Source organism: Camellia sinensis, chromosome 1, assembly GCF_055761805.1.
Source record: "Camellia sinensis isolate YWXY chromosome 1, ASM5576180v1, whole genome shotgun sequence".
Classification (NCBI taxonomy): Eukaryota; Viridiplantae; Streptophyta; class Magnoliopsida; order Ericales; family Theaceae; genus Camellia; species Camellia sinensis.
The window spans coordinates 229,019,699-229,039,723 of NC_138961.1; the positions used below are offsets into that span (position 1 = coordinate 229,019,699).

Genomic DNA, 20,025 nt, shown 5'->3' on the forward strand with positions numbered 1-20,025 from the left:
ACTTTTATTTTCTTCACATACTCTCTCTGTGAAGTCAATAAACATTAGAATGATAAAATAAAAAATTTATGTTATTTTAATTTTTAATTTTTCTTAAAAAATGAATATTTTAAAATAATGCAAAGTAAAAAAGAGATTAATATTTTGTTTAGGAATAAATCATTTTAATAATATTTTATGAAACGATATGTATAAGAATAAAAAATAATAATAATGATTTATAGTAATAATTTTTTAATTAAAAAGTGAGAGTTGCACTTTAATGACGGAGGGAATCGGGGTAGCCTTCGCCATGGGGAGATGATTTGCACCATTATAATTGGGGAGTGAGATCACGCGCTATACACGGGCGTGGTTTTGAACTTTTTATACTGTCGTTCGTAATTTTGTATCTCCAAAAATCTGAAGTGGTACAGACCCCACTTCACTTTGAATGACCAAACCTGGTTTCTAAACAACTGCAGCCGCAAGTACCTCCGTCACCTAACCCCAGTGGCCTTCACCTCTTATATGCGAATTATAAATATAATACGCCTCTTTCTCTCAATATATATACACACACATACAACCCAACCCAAGCCAACCCATCTCCATTCATCTCTCGGTTCGTCTTCTCTCCCTCTCTCTCTCTCTCTCTCTCTCTCTCTCTCTCTCTCTAAAAATTCTTAAACACACAACACCAACAACAATGCGGATAAGCTGTAATGGATGCAGAGTCCTCCGCAAAGGCTGCAGCGACAACTGCAGCATCAGACCCTGCCTTCAGTGGATCAAAAGCCCCGAATCCCAAGCCAACGCCACCGTCTTCCTTGCCAAGTTCTACGGCCGCGCCGGCCTCATCAACCTCGTCAACGCCGGCCCCGAACACCTCCGCCCCGGTAACCACCCACTTATATTTCTTTTCTAATTTTCTTTTCTGGGTCCTGCCCCTATGATTTCCATATTAGTCCACAAAAACCCATGTTCTAATTTCATTCATTTCTTTGTTTACAGCAATCTTTCGCTCACTCCTATACGAGGCTTGCGGCCGGGTTGTGAACCCGATTTATGGATCCGTCGGGTTGCTCTGGTCCGGTAGCTGGTCGCTTTGTCAGAACGCCGTGGAGTCTGTTCTGAAGGGGGATCCGATTACCCAGATTGCGTCCGAAGCGGCCGAGTCTAACAATGGCCCGCCTTTGAAAGTTTACGACTTTCGTCATGTTTCCAAGGACGATAACTCTGCCGGGTCCAACGATGTTCACCGGGTTCGGAATCGGTGCCGGTTCAAGAAGTCAGGTGCTGTTGTCAAGCCTAAGGCTTGCCTGGTTAATGTTGTGCCTGGGGGTGAGTTGAATCGGTCGACGAGTCACGAGTCGTCGCTGAGTCACCTGTCTCAAGCAGCCGCGGCGGCGGCGGCGGCGAATGTGGACGGTGAGAGCCGGGAGGTAGAGGAGAGCTTGGATACTGCGGAGCCGGATGAGTCGATTCTGAAGACGAATGATTCGTCTGGTGACGGCGAGATTGAGCTGGAGCTGACTCTGGGGTTCGAGCCGGTTTCGAGATATCACAGCGTGAGTCAGGAGAGGAATGAAGAGAGTCGTCGGCGTGAGTCGTCCGATGATAGGATGGAGCTGGAGCTTGACTATCCGGTGCGTCCGACAACTCGATTGGTTAGCTAGAGTTCAGTTTTGAGTTTGGACGGTCCTGATCAAAGTGAGAGTACTTTGTTTTGTTTTCTGTTTTTTGATTTATGGTTTTACCTTTTTGCCCTTTGTGAAATCGACATGTACAAATGTGATTACATATATATATGAATAGAGGGGACAAACATGGATGAGTCACTTGTGATCTTTTGGGCTCGTTAATTGTCTATTTTAGTTTTATTTTTTATGAAAAAAATTATATAAAAATTAAAGAAAGTAGTGTAATTGAGTGTTTTAATTTTTTAATTATTTTAATAAATTTTTTTTTTACCCCAAACGGGTTGTTTACTTTTAGAACTCATTAACCTTTTTCTTTTCGTCTAAAAAAAAAATCACTATCATTTCTCTACATATATATATATATATATATGTATATATATTTTTTTTCTGACAATCCTTACAAATTAAGAAAAAGTATTCATAATTTTATTTAAAATGTGAATTGTCAAAATCAGATTTGTTCTTAGTATGGTTCATAACACATTAATTTTTAATTTAGGAAAAATAATCTTTGAAAAGTAAAAATTTAATACTTGAGAAAGTTTATAATTTTAATTATTAATATTAATAAAAATTATTATTAATTTATAATTATTTTTTAAATTATATTCTGATCTGATTTTTTATTTTTTATTTTTTATTTTTTAATGTACACAATTCACTCATTTTTCGAATAAGTTTCTTGCCATAATTTGATTTGTATCGTTTCTAATTATTTCTTTTATTAATAATCTTAGTGACTAAGAATTCTGATAACGTTCAGATTCAACACTTATATTTACATTTTAAATGAATTTAAATTATATAATATTTTTCTTAGTTTATTTTTTTTGTTAAATCCTAACATTATTGAGTTTTAGTAAGTTTATAGTATTTTACTTAAATAAGAGAAGACTAACAATAAGTAAAAAGTGGTTGAAGAAATATTTAACTACAGGTAAGAATTCTTAGAATGTAATTTTTTTATTATGTATTTTTACATAAAAAACTTATAATTTAAATTTTATAAATATTTTTAATTAAATAAATTAAATTGTAACTTTTCTTTTTAAATAATAGAAATTTTGATCGTATTTGATTTTAAGAATTTAGAGGGGAATTTAGTTTAAGAATTTGGAGAAAACTTTGAAAAAGAAAATAAAAAATAGGTGAAATAACAATTAAATATATTATATTTTATTTAATATTCACATTTATTTATTTTTATTTTTTATTATTTTATTTTTTGCTTCATCTAAATCCCTTCCTAAACTCATAAACCAAACTCAGCCGGAACGACTTTTGTAACACATTGGAGCTTATGGCCTTTTTGGCCACTAGGTAAAAAATCAAACCTCGTCTGGGAACAAGTTAATTTAGTAATTTTTTAGTTATTTGGTTAAAAAGGTAGGTAAAAAAAATTTGTATGTTTGGGATGACTTTTTAGCTAATTACGAAAAGATGTGCAAAAAGTAGAGAGAAAAGAGAATCTTTGACTTTTTGGTATGGATTGTTGGCTTTTTGGCTAATTTAGTAACTTTTTAGCTAATTAGCTAAAATAGCCTCTTGCCAAACGAGGCCATATTGACTTTTTAATTTTTTTTTAAGTCATATTATCTATTTATTTTTTACAATTTTTTTTTAAATAAAAGGATAAATTATAATGATATTTCTTTGAGATTTTTATTTAATACAGATTTCTTTTTACATTTAAAAAATTATACTTACTCCCCTGTTAAATTAAAATAACATATTTGCCTCTTAACCTTTATACATATAAAATAATTAAATAATATAGATATTTTATTCATGTCATTTTAAAAGAAATAACAGTCATCTTATTCAATTTAACTCACACAAAAAAATTGAATTTTTTAATTTTTACTGAATTTTAAAAATATTTTAAGCAAATTTTTTTTTATTTTATTTTTTAGATACACCTAATCTAAATATACTTAAGCAGTATAATATTCTGTATTTTTTTAAATTCACCAAATACAAAAAAATATAAAAATTTAATATATTATCTTATTTTATTATATTCAATGCATTTTTAAAAATATTTTTGTTTGAATTTTATACTTTTTAAATATATCTAGATTAAATTGATTTAATCTAACATAGTGGTAGAAATGCAAATAAAAAATTATTTTTATAAAAAATATCATAAATTGTTTTGATAGTGATATTGTTGTAAATATAAATCATGTTTATGGGTGTTTTGTTTTAAAGAAAAATGTCACCATTAAGTTATATTATTGTGTTTGAAAATTCTATATAAATTTTATGTTTGTATATCATCACTAAATAAGAATATGTTTAGGTAGAATTTAATGATAGAAAGTTATAGAATGTAATTATGATGACAGAAAAAAGAAATGGCAGGAAAAAAGACAAAATTGTCATTTAAAAACTTTTAAGACATAGTATCAGCAATTTAGAGACAATTTGTAATGAGATTACAAATTTTAAGGAGAAAAACATAATTTTTTAAATGTGAAAAGAAAATCTGTATTCAATAGAAATTTTAGGAGATATCAGTGTAATTTACTCAAAATAAAAAAGAGTTATAAAAAAAAAATCAACTTTTACCATTTTTCCTAAAATGGGCTTATGTATGGCACGGTCGTGTCCACGTGATGCACATGCAAATGACTTGTTGGGATTGAAAAAACTTACTCGACTCACGTTTTGGGGGCAATTTCAAAGAACATTATGCTAGTTTTGTTTTCCTTCGCTTAATAGTCCAATCAAAATCCTGTCTACAAAAAAATAGTACAATCAAATATGTATATTGTGCGGAAAATCTCACATCGATCTATGGGGAATTATTTTCCCACCTTATAAGTAGGCTGGCTCCTCTTACCTTACATAGACTTTTTCTTCCAGTGGGGGAGGAACAAAACCGTGCGGTCGGAATGCCAAAACAGACAATATGTGCAACGTATAGGGACCAGTGACTTTATTTGGCGCCGTCTGTGAGAACTCCCTCTGGGGTGACCGGAGCCAGCGCTGCTGGGGGCTAATGTGCGGAAAATTCCACATCGGTCTGTAATGGACTACTTTCCCAGCTTATAAGCAGGCTGGCTCCTCTTACTTTGCATAAGCCTTTCCCCCCAGTAGGGGAGGAACAAAACTGTGCGATCGGAATGCCAAAGCGGACAATATATGCAAGGCACGGGGACCGGTGGCTTTATTTGGCGCCCTCTGTGGGAACTCCCTCAGGGGTGGCCGGAGCCAGCGCGGCTGGAGGCTAATGTGCGGGAAATCTCACATCGGTCTGTGAGGGACTACTTTCTCACCTTATAAGCAGGTTGGCTTCTCTTACATTGCATAGGCCTTTTCCCCCAATGGGAGAAGAACAAAACCGTGCGATCGGAATGCCAAAGCGGATCATATATGCAAGGCACGGGGACTGGTGACTTTATTTGAAAAATAAAGAAATAAGTAATATAATGGATGAATTATAAAACATCATTAAATAAGTATATAATTCCGTAATGTTTTTAGATTAACTTGATAATTTCTATTAATGTTAGAGAAGACTGACCAAGGGGGAAGAACACCATGTGTTCTGTAATATGTAGTGTAGTGTGCAATAATTGGGGCATACCTCTTTTTGAAGGGGTGGTCCTCTTTATAGTGTTGCTGTCTTGCCCTAATTTGGTTATTTTGTGGGCTGCTTTGGTTGGAGTGGTCAGTTCCTTGAACATGGTTGTGTCAGGCCCATTATTATGTTGATTTTACCTTCTACACACTATCCTTCACCAAATTCTTAAATATTTAAGTAAATTATAAATACACATTTTGAAGTTTATTTAAAATATAATTTATTTTTTATGATTTAAAAAATTATAAATATCTTTTTATTAGAATTTTTATTTAACAGAATTAATTAAAAAAATAAAATTCATAATTACTCTCTTATATAATAATAAAATTACAACATATTTTTAATATCATTAAAAACTATTAATTGACTTGATAATTTATTAATAAAATGAGCAATTTGTTATGAAATTAGAAACTTTAGGGGTGGAATGTAATTTTCAAAACTACAGAGAGTGATTTGTATTTTAATTAAATCTCAGGGAGTGTATTTATAATTTATCCTAAATATTTAATTTGATGAATAAAAAATGGGTAAACTACATGGACACCCCATAAGGTTTGGTTCAATTACTACCCATCCATTGATGTTTTGGAAATTACATCTCCATTTCTGTGGTTAATAGTCTCATTTCACAACCCCCTTGTTTATATAAAAGGCAACAATTTCTAATAGAAAAATAGAGGAAATTACATTAAAAAAAAAAAGTAAAGGAAATGAAGAAAAAAAGTGAAAGTAAAGCAAAACAAAAAAAGTGAGAGTGCACGAGTTCAACGTATTCATTCGGTCTAAATAATTACAATGACAAGGGGGTTAGTGTAATTTCTCAAATGTCAGGGAATGATATGTATTAAACTCAAACCTCAGGGTGTAAGTGTAATTTACCCATAAAAAATTAAAAGTGAGCTAAAATCACTTCATAAACTTTATATTGAATTAAGAGAGGTTAAAATTTTTTACCAAATCAAGATTAAAATATTTACTAAATCTTGAATAGTCATAGTTTTATTTAAATATGATTAAATTTTTAAAAGAGTAAGAATTAAAGATGATTTTTTTTTTCATAAATAAAGTTAAAACACATTTTTAGGATAAGTTTAGAAATCTTTTAAAAAAAATATGATAAAAAAGGGGGAAATATCAAAAAAGTGAGAAGTTTTATTTATTTTTTTGATAAAAAAAGGTGAGAAGTTGAAAAAATAATTACAAACTCATAAAAATAAAAGTTATTTATGCATTAAATTGTGCTAAATGAGTGTTGTATTTTTATAAATTTATAATTATTTTTTATACTTTCCATATTTTTGATATTTTCCCCCCAAAAAATAGAGTAAGAATTAAAACGTTCCATCAAGCATGTAATCAATTTTTTACTTAAATTTAATGAAAAAAAGTGAATAAAGATTGGAGATGCCATAACTGGTGCAAAAACATCCAACAGTCAAAACATAAAATAGATATTTCTTCGTAGTATCAAAATAAGACACTGAACCTGTAACGCCCAAAACACGTGATGGGCTTTAAAGCCTATCAACTTAAGAAGACAGTCCAAGCAAAGCCAGGCCGAACCGAACCCTATTATGTTCTCTGTCGCTCTCTGAGATGGAGGGTTCGCTCCAAAGGAAGCGGCAATCACACTGACTGTGCTTTTAACATCTCTCTCTCTCTCTCTCTCCCCGCAGCTGAAATCTCTTCGAATCTCTCCGTGGTATGTATCTTTTCTTCTTTCCTCTTAATTTTCTCGGGAAAGTTTTTACTTTCTTTGCACCATTGCTGGAAAATCCTGACCTAGTTCTCACACGAACGAGATTAATCGATTTATCCGACCCTTTCTTCCTTCAAACTATTTTGCGGAGAAGGTTCAAGTTGTTTTTTGTGTTGCATATAAATTTATAGATTCGATTGAAGGTAAATGTAGCATTTGTTTTTTGTGTGGCATATAAATTTATTTTCGCGAATTTTATAGCAACTAAACACCAAACAGTTGAAAACTTTGCTTTTATTCAAAGCAGTTTGATTTTCCCTTGCTGGTACTAGGGTTTTTATTCATTCTTACGAATTTCATTCTTTTTGCAACCATAACATCGTCAATAAGGAACGTGCACAATTTTGCGTGATATTTGTTCACTGAAACGTCCATTGTTTTCTTTTTTTTTGATGGTTTCAGCATAGTTGAACTCTGCCTGGAAGTGAAAGAAAAGTTTGAGTTGTTTTAGCACACAATTGGAGGCACAATTGAAGGCTAGGGTAGGTGTATAACGTCAGTAGGCTCTGGTGTTATTGAAATCTGCAACCTACATCTTGAGGTATTTCATTAATTCAAACTTTTACATTGAAAGGATTCTTGTATTTCATCTTGGCATCTGGTTATAGAATTACGTGTAATATTCTTAATTAATTTACTAGGAACGTTTTGTGTGCATGTACGCACACATTTGCTGATGGATAGGTTTATAGGGGGGAAGTTGATGGGGGAATGACAAGGCATTGGATTAATGTAAATTGAAGAATACAAGAATTTTAATATATTGGTGCTTCAACTTTTTCGCACAATTTGATACGGATGTCAATTTATCATATGAATCAATTTGCATTTTTATGTAGGATTTTGTTAAGGTGTGCCCTTGGGGCACATGTTAAGAAGCTTAAAAAGATTGTATATTCTATAAGAAAGTGAGTGCACGACCTTTTTATGTATAACTATAGTATAATAACAACTGATTATTGATCTAGCAGTCATATGCTTATTACACGGCTTGTTATTTTTTTGGGCAAATTACAAAATAAAAGTACAGATTCCCCCTGAGATTTACGAAATTACAAATTGCCCCCTGAGTGTCAAATTTTCATAACAAATTAGGAGAAATTAGAGGGGAATCTGTATGAAAATAAAAACCTCATGGGGCAATTTGTTATGAAAATATAAACCTCAGGGGGCAGGATGTAATTTCTCAAACCTTAGGGGGAATCTGTATTTTCACCAAACCTCGAGGGGGTTGTAATTTGCCCTATTTTTTTCCATGTCATTTGGTTTTTGATGTTTTTCACAACTATTTAATTGTTGTCTTTTGACCTTGCTCACATATTTGTTCTTTTTTATTTTAGTTTTTAATTTTACTTATATGTTTATATATAGTTTTCGTGGAAGTATGGAAGGGAACAGGCGACCCTTCTTTAAGAAACTCCCTAACACACAATTTAAGAAAAAGGGTGGTGCCAAAAGAGGAAAGTGGTCTAATTCTAGTCGGGAACAATCTTCTGGTAATTCCCACACTTCAGATACTGTTTATCGGATACTCTGCCATTCTAGAAAGATTGGTAGTGTTATTGGAAAAGGTGGAAGCATAGTCAGAGCCCTTAGAGAAGAGACGCAGGCAAGGATTACTGTTGCTGATTCTGTCCCTGGCTCAGATGAAAGAGAGATAATCATCTATAGCCCTGCTACAAAGATCCATAGAAAACACAACAGTGATGAGGATGAGGATCCAGACACACAGAAAGAAGATGATTCCATGGAGCCTCATTGCCCGGCACAGGATGCTCTCTTGAAAGTTCACGACAGAATTGTTGAGGAAGACCTTGTTGGTGGAAGGGAAGATGAAGATGGTAATGAAAATGTGGTCACCACACGCCTTCTTGTTCCAAATAATACGGTAGGATGCCTTCTAGGAAAAAAGGGGGATGTCATTCAGAGGTTACGAAGTGATACAGGTGCAAGTATTCGTGTTCTTCCAGCAGAACATCTTCCTATCTGTGCTCGGAGCACTGATGAATTAGTACAGGTAGCATTTCTTTCGTCCTGCTGCTTCTTTACATGTATGTATGCCTTTTATTCCTACAGGAGAAGGAAATATGAGTAAAAAAATTGGTGAGTGATGCCCCTGGCATATATATATATATACACACATACATAACTCACTTTTGGGCTGTTCATGGGTCGAGTTGGGTTGCCACAAATCTGGCACTCGACTGACCTTAGTCGGGCTGGATGCATGCGAGACCGATTTCAACTGAATGTGTTGTCAAAATTGACCGCCACTGTAACTTGGTTTGGCAGGTCAGTAACGATCGGATGACGGGTTGGACACTTTTTGTTTTGGGTTGAGTGTTGACTGGAAAAAATTGGAAGGCGAAATCAGGAATAACATCAGTAGATATCCAGATTTTTATCAAACAAAAAATTAAAAAAGAAAGTCCTAATTTTTTAACAAAATCTTTCTTTGCAAATTAAACTTAGCAAACTAGAAAATCAGAATGCCTAATTTTGCAACAAAGCAAAAAGACCAACTGATTGTTGATTTGTTTCACAAGCACTGAGCAACAATAGCCAATGTGGAGAGGAGAGTAATTGTAGACGATGATTGGGAAAGAAGATTTCAACATGGCCACTGATCTATGTGAATCAAAAGCAAACGATTTACTCAAAACACCATCACTGATGTTGGCCTAACACCTTCAAAGCTTCAATATTGTTGGTTGAAATAGAAAATGAATGAAGAGAGATAGACACGAGAGAGAGCTCTTATTGTTTGGGATTCTGGTTGTTTTTCCCAACGTGTGTGTGAGAGAGAAGTCTAAACATTTGGGATTCTAAGTGTTTTTCCAATGCGTGCGTGTAAGAGAGAAAATAGGGATTACAGATGAGATTTAAAGACAAGACAGTTGGAAGGTGTAGAGATATGGTAGTCTGGTAAGTCAATAGAACAAAGCCACGTGTACCTTAAAATATATTATTTAACATGTCGGTTGGTCGATTTCAACGGTTTTCTAATTGAGGCATCCGATGACTGACCAAGACCTAGATTTATAAGGCTTTGATGGCCCGCAGCCGGCCATTCAGTTTAACGAGACCGTCTGTTACAGTCATTTTTCGGTTGGACCGGTCGGATTTTTCAGGTGATTCAGTTGTATGAACAATCCTAATTCACTTATAAATATATTACCTGAAATAAAATCGTGTTATAGTACTTTCTAAGATAATCTTCATGGTTTTGTGTCATAATTGTCCAAATCTCTTTCTACCATTTGGGGCATTTACACATAACTGGGGGTCTTCTGTTTTTTATTTGACCTTGTTGATCAAGGGTCATTATGTTATGTTGTGTTTGTTAAACCGTTATTACCAATTAGTTTATTTAATTGTTAGATTCTAAGACTATTCTTGTAGATATTTGATATATATATATATGGGTGAAGGGACGTAACTGACTGGAGAAAGTGCTTCTTGTTTTTTATTATTATCAATCAACCAAATAGATTCATAATTGCCTAGTCTAATTAGTCGTCATTAAAGCCTTCTTAGCAATATTGCTCAGTGGGGTCGTTTAGGCGAGCTGAGAAGACCACTCAACTTGGTGGTGTGAGCTTAATTCTAAAGGTGGGACATGCTTGGTCAAGCTACTCTGTTATGCTGGTGTGATGAGACTGGATATAGTTACTGCTGCTTCTCTACTGCTTTCCCTTGCTGGAAAGAAAGGGGAAAAAGTCACGAGAATAATAAATAGAAAAATAATTTTTTTTGTGGTTTATCTTGTTGGAATTCTTTGTTGTAGAGAGTTTTTGTGTACTTTAATTAGCTGCTCATTTTTAAGGCGCTCAGTTTGGCAGATTAATTTGCACAGTTTCTTAATCTAAAAGAAAGAAAGAAAAAGAAAAAGAAGGAAAAAGAAGATATCCAATAAAAAATATTTGATATTGGTATGTATTCTACAGATATCAGGAAAACCAGCAGTTGCAAAGAGAGCTCTTTATGAGGTTTCCACTTTGCTGCATCAGAATCCCAGGAAGGACAGACCTCCATTGAACTTCCCTATGCCCCATGGGGGCCAAGGTTTTCATCCTCCTGGTCCTTCTATGGCTAATTTGCACCCTCCAGGAAATTCAATGTGGTCTCAGAAGCACTCTGATTCCCGTGATATGCCACCAATGCCATGGATGGGAGGATTTGGAGACCAGCCTTCTGGATTTGGGCTGGGTGGTTTTGATGGCGGTCCTCGTATGTATGGTGGGGAGGTGCCAAGTGAGTTTTCTATGAAAATTTTGTGCTCAGCTGGGAAAATTGGTGGAGTCATTGGCAAGGGAGGTTTCAATGTAAAACACTTGCAGGAGGAGACAGGAGCTAGTATTCATGTAGAAGATGCATCAGCAGAGTCAGAGGAACGTGTGATTTGTGTCTCTTCTTTTGAGGTTGACTTTCATTTCTTTCCTTTTTTCTTTCTATTTCCTGCCCCCTACCCCCATGTGTAGACATTTAAAACATATCTCCATCTTATGCATCTGTTTGTTTGATTTAGAAGCATCCTTCATTTAAGCAAACTTTTGTGTATTTATTGTTTCTAGATTTTTATTGTTATCAATGTACTAGCATCATTTTACTGAAATTGTTTCAGACTCTCTCGAATCAAAGATCACAGGCTATTGATGCCATTCTTCTGCTTCAAAACAAAACGAGTGAATTTTCTGAAAAAGGAATTATTACCACTAGACTTCTTGTTCCATCAAGTAAGGTTGGTTGCATTCTTGGACAAGGTGGTCATGTAATCAATGAGATGAGGAGGAGAACCCAGGCAGATATACGTGTTTTCTCCAAGGAGGATAAGCCCAAATGTGCAGCTGATCATGAAGAGCTCGTGCAGGTTAGGTGGCTGCCTTTTAATTTAATTCTAGTTGCTATCTGCCATGTTTGTTGAAGTTTGATTTTTCTGAATGCACACACACACACACACACACACACTTGTATTTGCTTATATAAATGACACTTCCTATTACTTGAACTGATCTATGCTATTGATAGTTTAGATATCTGGATACTTTGGTGTTGCGAAAGATGCTCTGGCAGAGATAGCATCAAGACTTAGAGAAAGATGTCTGCGAGATGTCAATGCTGGAGCAGAACCTTCACCAGTTGGGCCAGTTAAGGGATTTGGCCGTGTTGGAAGTTTACCTGGTGTAGGGCCACATCCGTCTGGCCCCATAAGAGCTGGGAGCTCAAGAGGTTATGAATTTGTAAAGGTATATTCTATTTAAAGCTTTATGTGTAATCCTTCGATGTTTTCCAATGTTAATGCTCCTGTCTTTTGATCAGTTATTTGTTCATAAAAAATTTCATTGTGTTTGCAAAAAATGGCTTAATTGGCTTTGTTTGCAGTGTCAGTTTTACTGAATCAAGTTGTGTTGATTCATTATAATTATATTCGCTAGCCAATACCTAAATTTTTATTTTTTTTAATCATTACTGCCGTAGAGATGTGGTCTGGCAAGTATTAAGCTAGAAAACATCCATGACTTGTTTGAATATATTTTGAAGTTAGCTTGCATAAAATTTACTTTCTTTCACAAGTTACCTGGTATTAGGTGGTACATAAGTCTTGGGCATAACAACTAATTCATGTGAAGTAAAACCATGTTTTAGCATAAAACAAGTGAACTTACACGTGTACAAATCTCATGCTTTTTGTTGCTATCAAAAGTTTCAAGCTTAGTATACCTAGTATGTGGTTGATTCAAATTTCTTGTGTCAAACGGATAACTTCTATTGTTCCTCTTTTCTGCATTGCAATCACTACCAAGAGATGGAGAACGATGCCCCTATTGGGGGGCTCTTGTGCATGTACTTCTTGCACATAAGAGATGGGGGACTAATTCTGAGACTCAAAATGTGCGTTTTTATGACTTCCGTGCACAGGATTTGTCGTGCTATTTCAGGGAGATAGAATCACCAAATGGGCCTTAGCTTTGGTGCATGAGGAGATTCTTTGGGGGGTAATTCTTTCCCCAAGAGATATGGAGGCCTGATTCCAACTCTATACTGTTGGCTTTTTGAGGATGCATGTTTGCAAGAAGTCTTAGATTGTTTGGGATGTTACCATGGCTAATTCTTGACTGTTGTTATAGATTAATTTTTCTGACTAACAAGCAAGTTGCTTGTTTGTCTTCTTGGTTTTGATTTTTCAAAGCATTGTCCCTGCCATGTTACTAAGACATTGTTGATGCTGTTTTGAAGGGTGGTGAACATGACTATGAACCCAGGCGTTATCCAGATCCTCAAAGTCCTACCGGGTATTGACTCATTCTGATTTTAATAACTTTTATTTTAATTTAGTGTTATGTTGTCTGATGGAGAGCATTAATATCTTTTTCTTCTTCCAGATATCCTAACATCAACAGTGGTATGGATGTGAAGATGCGAAACAATGTCGTAGGTTCTGTAGTTGGAACAAGAGGGAGCAACACGAGTGAGGTCAGTGTTGTGTTCACAACAATTTTTTTATTTTATGAATGTTATTTACACTTCAGTTCAGCATGAACTTTCTACTGGGAGAGCCCTGTAGTAGAACTAAGTTCTGCTATTTGATATAGGTTGGGCTGGTAATTTGTTTAGGTGTCTGCCTGTCTTCGTTTAGCCCATTCTGCTGGAACTCTCAGTTAAAATTGGGAAAATCTCCTTCCTATTAATGGGTCTTTCCTAGAAGAAAGGCAAAAAGGAAACCTTTTTGGAAACGTTCGGGGAATTGCAGAAATTATTTAAGGAATTTTATTACTAATAAAATTGAGAAATGATGAGGAGGGGTGAAAAATATGTTTCCTACTAATATCTAGTTAGGTTACAACGTCTGAATAAGTTTCTCCAAATCATTAATTGGATATTTCATCTAACTTTTAGTAAGTTCTCTTTCTCATATTTACTGCTTTTAATTATGTAAGGATTACTTAAGACTTTTTTCTTTAATATCCAGATTGATCGAACGAGATTGAAGTACCAAGATCCTCATTTTGGTGGTTCTGTTGAGATTCATGGGTCTTCTGAGCATTTGAATGCCTCCCGGAGTACTTTTGAGGCATACATTTCTTCTGCTGGACAAAATATCAATTCTCCACGAGGCTCTTATCAAAACTACAGTACTCAACAAAGCACCTACCCAACCATCAATACTCCACAAAACCCATACCAGAACAACAATATCCCACAAACTGCCTACCAGAACATGGATTCTCGGGAAGCCTTGTACCAAAACATCAGTGCCCAAAAAACTCCCTACCAGACCATTGGTGCACAACGTTCTTACCAGTACTGACACTAGAATTGGGATTTTTTTTTGTACCATAATTTGTTGTAGTGTTTTATAATTTGGTAATTGTCACTGATTTATCAGCACTTGACTGCATGCTTTCAAGGTAATTTGAGTTTTTCATGATCCAGCTTTCCTTGTCATGATCTGAAATCATTTGTGTTGGCTATGCCGTGTTTGGTTGGGAGATTTGAGGAGGGATTTGGAAAGAGAAATGAAAAAGGTAGGTGAAATATAAATAAAATATACTTAAATTTTACCTAATTTCGCACACTTTTTTCTTTTTCTTTTTTAAATTCCTCTCCAAATCTTCCAACTAAGTACAGCGCTGGGAAAACTAAATGTTGTTTTCGGATTGTTTTTATTCTATTCATTTTTTCTTCCCTTCTCTTTTTCCTGTATAAATACCTCTACAACTCAGTGTAAATGCCCTGTATTTTCAGAGTGCATGTGCTTGAATGATCTGCTTTAACTATATCAGAATTTCTGTATATACAAAGCTAGTTGTTGATTGTCAATTATTTATTGCATTTGGATTTTGTTCTTTTCTGCATTGGTAATGTATGTCAATGGGACACTATATTCATTCTATACACGTTGCGATTTGAATTGATGTCCATTCAAATTGAATATGCCTAATTAATTCATGAATGGTTATTCAGCTGAAACATTTTTATTTTTATTTGTAATTTCTGGTATTGTATTTTGTTCTAGCAAGAGCATCTCCAACGGTTCACCTAATTTTTTATCAAATTTGAGTAAAAAAATGACCATTTTCTCAATTTCATAAAGAATGTTCCAATGGTTAATTTTCATCAAATTTGTTCCAGGGACAAACGGTTGGTCGAGTCGACCGGTAAGGTAATTTTTTTTTTTTTTTTTTTTTTAATTGTTTGAACCTATCTATTTGAACTGTTTAAACTTTTTAGTGGTCGATCGGCTGGTCGACCGGTAAGACAAATATATATATATATATATATATATTTTTTTTGAATTGTTTGAACCTACTCATTTGAATTGTTTGAACCTTTTCGTGGTCGACCGGTTGGTCAACCGGCCGAGCAACCGGTTGGTTGATCGGTTCCTCTCCTTCAATGGTCACAAACAGTAATTTGTTGAAATTTGTATTCTGTTCTTTGTTTGATGATTTTTTTATTCAATTCTCAAATTGTTGCCAGTTTGGTGAAACTGTTGAAACTTTAAAAAGTGATTTTTTCATCAAATTTCAAATTTGATGTCTGATTTAATGAAGCGATCCAATATTCAGAATTTGAGATGAAAGTATATTGATTTGATTGGTGACTCAATCAGATGTCATTTCCTTCTTGTCATCAATTAGATTCAAATTACCATGGATGTGACGAAATTTTCAGAACTCTACAAATACAATGTTTTCAACCAGAGAATTAGGACACGTTTCATTTTGTAAGGAGTGTTTTTAATTTTTATTTTTGTATTCGAAATCATAAAAAATGAAAATCTAAAAGTTTTAAACGTGTTTTCAATTTTGTTTTTATTTTTATTTTTATTTTTATTTTTGTATTCAAAATCACAATAAATGAAAATCTCAAAATTGTAAATGTGTTTTTAATTTTTATTTTTTGTATTCAAAATCATAAAAAATGAAAATCTCAAAATTGTAAACGAGATGAGTTGCAAAGCATACCTCTTAATTTTTCCTTTGTTTTCTCAATTTTTTGAGGCTTATTTAGCTTAGTTAAAAAAATGTTTGCAAATTTCTCTTCACCTCTTTGTAATATGTAGTTTGTAGTTTGGTTCATGTGCAATTTCTTTCCTTATCATTTAAAAATAATTATATAGTTTTCTTGTGATTTGTGAATTGAAATTTACCTAGACATTCTTCCTTATCATTTATAAATAATCACAAAATTCTCTTGTGATTTATGGATTGAAATTTAAAAGCAAGTTTGAAATTTGTGCCAAAACATATAATGGTAATTATATGTTTATTTTCAAATTTTAAAAATAAATTACACAAGGTGCATATAGAGTTAAAATGATTTTTGCCTCTAAAAAATAACAAAAATATTTGTAATTTGCATAATAATTGGTTTTATGACCCTCTCTATATGAAGGAATGGGACTTCGACACCTGACATTTAGGCCCCGTTTGTTTTCAGATGTAGAATGAAGGGAATTGATAGTGAAGAGATTAAGTAAAATTGTGTTTGTTTTGATGATAGTTGTTAGTATATGGATTGTTAAATTATTTTTATATAAAATACATATAAAATTATTAGACTTATTTATTTTGATGATTTATTTAATTATGTTTTAATTTATTTGAAAGAGAAAAGAAAAAGAATCAAAATTTATTTTGATGATTTATTTGAAAGAGAAAAATAGAATCAAAATTTATTTTGTCCTATTATTTCTCACCTAAACCTTTATCTTAAATGTTGTTAGAATGTATTCAATATTTGATTAAATCAGGAGTTCAAACAGCTCAAAACAAAGGTTCAAACTGCCTAGCACAGCAACAGGCCAAAAGATTCAAAAGGTTCAAGTGGAAGATATTCAAATTAGTAATGATAGAAGTATAACGGTTATAAACGACTATAAAGGTTCAAAAGGCTCAAGTAAAAGATATTCAAATTGGTAATGATCGAGTAGAAGATATTCAAATTGGTAATGATGAAAGTACAACGGTTATGAACGGCTATAAATTCAAATGACTACAACGGCTATAATTTTTATTATATAAGCTTCTAATGTAAACAAGTCACAAAAAATCTGAAAATATTCTTTGATCTATAATCACTCACATCTATTCTCAGAAATTATACAATGAGCCTTATAGCTTTAAGCACATCTTTCCTGTGTGAGATTTACAGAAAAATCAAAACTTCATTTTATATACTCCATCCGTCCCACAATATTAGTCCCTTATTCCATTTTTCATTGTCCCAAAATATTAGTCCCTCTTAAAAAATCAAATACAAAAATAATATAAATTTCTTATTTTGCCCTTCTTTTAAATTAATAAACAATATAAAAAGTACAATTATGACATTGATATTCTCAAAAAATATACTATCAAAAGGGTAATTTTGGAAAATTAACTTTTTTAAAATTCAATAATTGTACTACCAAAAAAGTTAGATTCCTCAAAAGGGACTATTATTTTGGGACAGAAGGACTATCTATCTTTGAGAGATATTTATTGTAAGCTTTCTTTGAAAGTAAAAATACCATTTTATCTTATAAAAGTGTTGCAAATACTGTGTTCTTGAAATCTTGAGAGTGATTGTGAATCACCTAAGATTTGCAAGGGTTTGGGTTTGTGAAGTCTACGTGAAAGCAAAAATACCATTTTATCTTATAAAAGTGTTGCAAACACTGTGTTCTTGAAATCTTGAGAGTGATTGTGAATCACCTAAGATTTGCAAGGGTTTGGGTTTGTGAAGTCTACGCAAAATCCGTAGGGGATTGCTCCATTTGTAAAGAGGTTGCTAGCACCCATGTGAAGCTAAAAAATGGTGAAAAATCTCAAGTGATGCTTGAAGAGTGGACGTAGGCCAAGTTGAAGTCGAACTACTATAAATTTGTTTGCCTCTCACTCTCTTATCTCTTTATTTTATTTTAAATTGCCATAACTATATTTCACATTTTTACCGTACTAAAATCATTAACTGACATAGTTGTTAAGACAATTGTTTTAATTATTTTTGTTTCATTAATTATATTTATCTATTGTGCTAGTCATAATTTTTATTAGAGTATTATTAATTTTAACTGTAAAAACCTAATTCACTCCCCTCTTAGGTTGTTTTTTGGATAACAATTAGTATCAGAGTCTAGACTCTTGTTTTAGATTTAACCATCTAGGAGTTTCGATCCATGGCAACCTTAGCTGAAGGACAAGCCACAAATAGGCCACCATTGTTTGACGGAAACAACTATAGTCATTGAAAGGATAAGATGACCCTATACCTACAAGCCACTGATTGTGTCATGCGGTTTATTGTTACTAAAGGTCTAAAAATTACTACCAAATTAGTAAACAATATTAGTATACCTAAAACTGAACATGAATGTAATGAGAAAGATCATAAATTATTGTAAGCTAATGCTAAAGCCAATCTCATCCTTGTTTGTGGATTAAACTCTAAGAAGTATAATAGAATTTCAAATTGTGATTCGGCAAAAGAAATTTGGGACAAACTTGAGATAACGTATGAAGGTACAAACCAAGTGAAGGAATTTCGTATTGATATGCTTGTTCATAGTTATGAATTGTTTAAAATGAACTCTGATGAATTTATTTTATGTATGTTTACTAGATTTACTGAAATTGTAAACTCTTTGAAATCTCTTGGCAAAACTTATACTAACAGTGAGTTGATGAGAAAAATTCTTAGGTGTTTACTAAAGAATTACGAAGCAAAGGTCATGACCATTATAGAAGCCAAAAATCTCTCCACACTTGGATTGGATGAGCATATGGGTTCCCTTATGACTCATGAGATCACCATGAAAGGACATGAGGATGTTGAAAACAAAAAGAAAAGTAGAATTGCATTTAAAGCCTCATCAAATGAAGAAGAACATGAAAACTCCAATGAGGATAAAAGCTATGCCATGTTTAGTACAAATCTCAAAAAGCACTTCAAGAAAAACAATTATGGAGGAAGAAGACCTTTCAAGAAAGAGTATAACAAAGCTAACAAGAAAGAGCCTATAATTTGCTATGAGTGCAAAAATCCTTGACTTATAAAGATGGATTGTCCAAAATTGAAGAATCATGGAAAAGACTACAAAAGAAACAAAAAGGCCATGGTAACAGCTTGGGGAGAAAGTGAAGATGAAAGCTCAAGTGATGAAATTGAAAATAAAGTAGCCAACTTATGTCTCATGGCTCTTGAAGATGAAGACTCTACTCAAGATGAGGTTTGTTTTAAGTTCAAAGCTAAAGAAGGGAAGTAGTACCTTGATAGTGGATGTTTCAAACATATGACCGGAGATAAATCATTCTTTACTAAACTATCATTGAAAGATGGAAGATTTGTTACTTTTGGAGACAACAAGAAAGGAAAAATCATCGGTATTGGTAACATCGGTATTTCTCCTAACCCTTCTATTGAAAATGTTTTACTTGTTGATGGACTTCAGCATAACCTACTTAGTATTAGTCAATTATGTGATAAAGGTAATCGAGTTATTTTTGATAAATCGCATTACACAATTGAAAGCACAAATGATCATAAAGCTTTATTCGTTGGTAATCGCCATGATAATGTTTATGTTTTTCATCTTAATGATCTCTATGCTAGTGATGTTAAATGTTTATATGTTAATAATGAAAATAATTGGTTATGACATAGAAGACTTGGTCATACTTATATAGATTTAATTGCTAAACTTTTGAGAAAGGATTTGGTTATTGGACTTCCAAAAACTAAATTTGAAATAGATCATATTTGTAGTGCTTGTCAACAAGGAAAACAAACTAAAACATCATTTAAATCAAACTCTCATATTTCCATAACTAGACCTTCACAACTATTGCATATGGATTTATTTGGTCCCTCAAGGACATCTAGTCTAGGTGGTAAACGTTATTGTCTTGTTATTGTTGATGATTATTCAAGATTTACATGGGTTATGTTTTTAGCACACAAAGATGAAACCTTTTCTTCTTTTACAAAACTCTGTCGTAGAATTC

General features: G+C 33.2%; 2 protein-coding genes across 2 annotated transcripts; both read left to right on the forward strand.

Annotated features, from left to right (window-relative positions):
• Nucleotides 1-421: 421 nt before the first annotated feature.
• On the forward strand, nt 422-1,820 carry LBD40 (LOB domain-containing protein 40). Its single transcript, XM_028264272.2, has 2 exons — nt 422-878; nt 994-1,820. The coding sequence occupies exons 1-2, from the start codon at nt 689-691 to the stop codon at nt 1,656-1,658; spliced, it is 855 nt and encodes a 284-aa protein (XP_028120073.2). The 5' UTR covers nt 422-688; the 3' UTR covers nt 1,659-1,820.
• Nucleotides 1,821-5,695: 3,875 nt separating this feature from the next.
• LOC114317537 (KH domain-containing protein At4g18375) lies at nt 5,696-14,469 on the forward strand. Its single transcript, XM_028264273.2, has 9 exons — nt 5,696-6,979; nt 7,439-7,577; nt 8,408-9,053; nt 10,984-11,457; nt 11,661-11,906; nt 12,070-12,282; nt 13,274-13,329; nt 13,420-13,510; nt 14,007-14,469. The coding sequence occupies exons 3-9, from the start codon at nt 8,421-8,423 to the stop codon at nt 14,343-14,345; spliced, it is 2,052 nt and encodes a 683-aa protein (XP_028120074.2). The 5' UTR covers nt 5,696-6,979; nt 7,439-7,577; nt 8,408-8,420; the 3' UTR covers nt 14,346-14,469.
• Nucleotides 14,470-20,025: the final 5,556 nt, after the last annotated feature.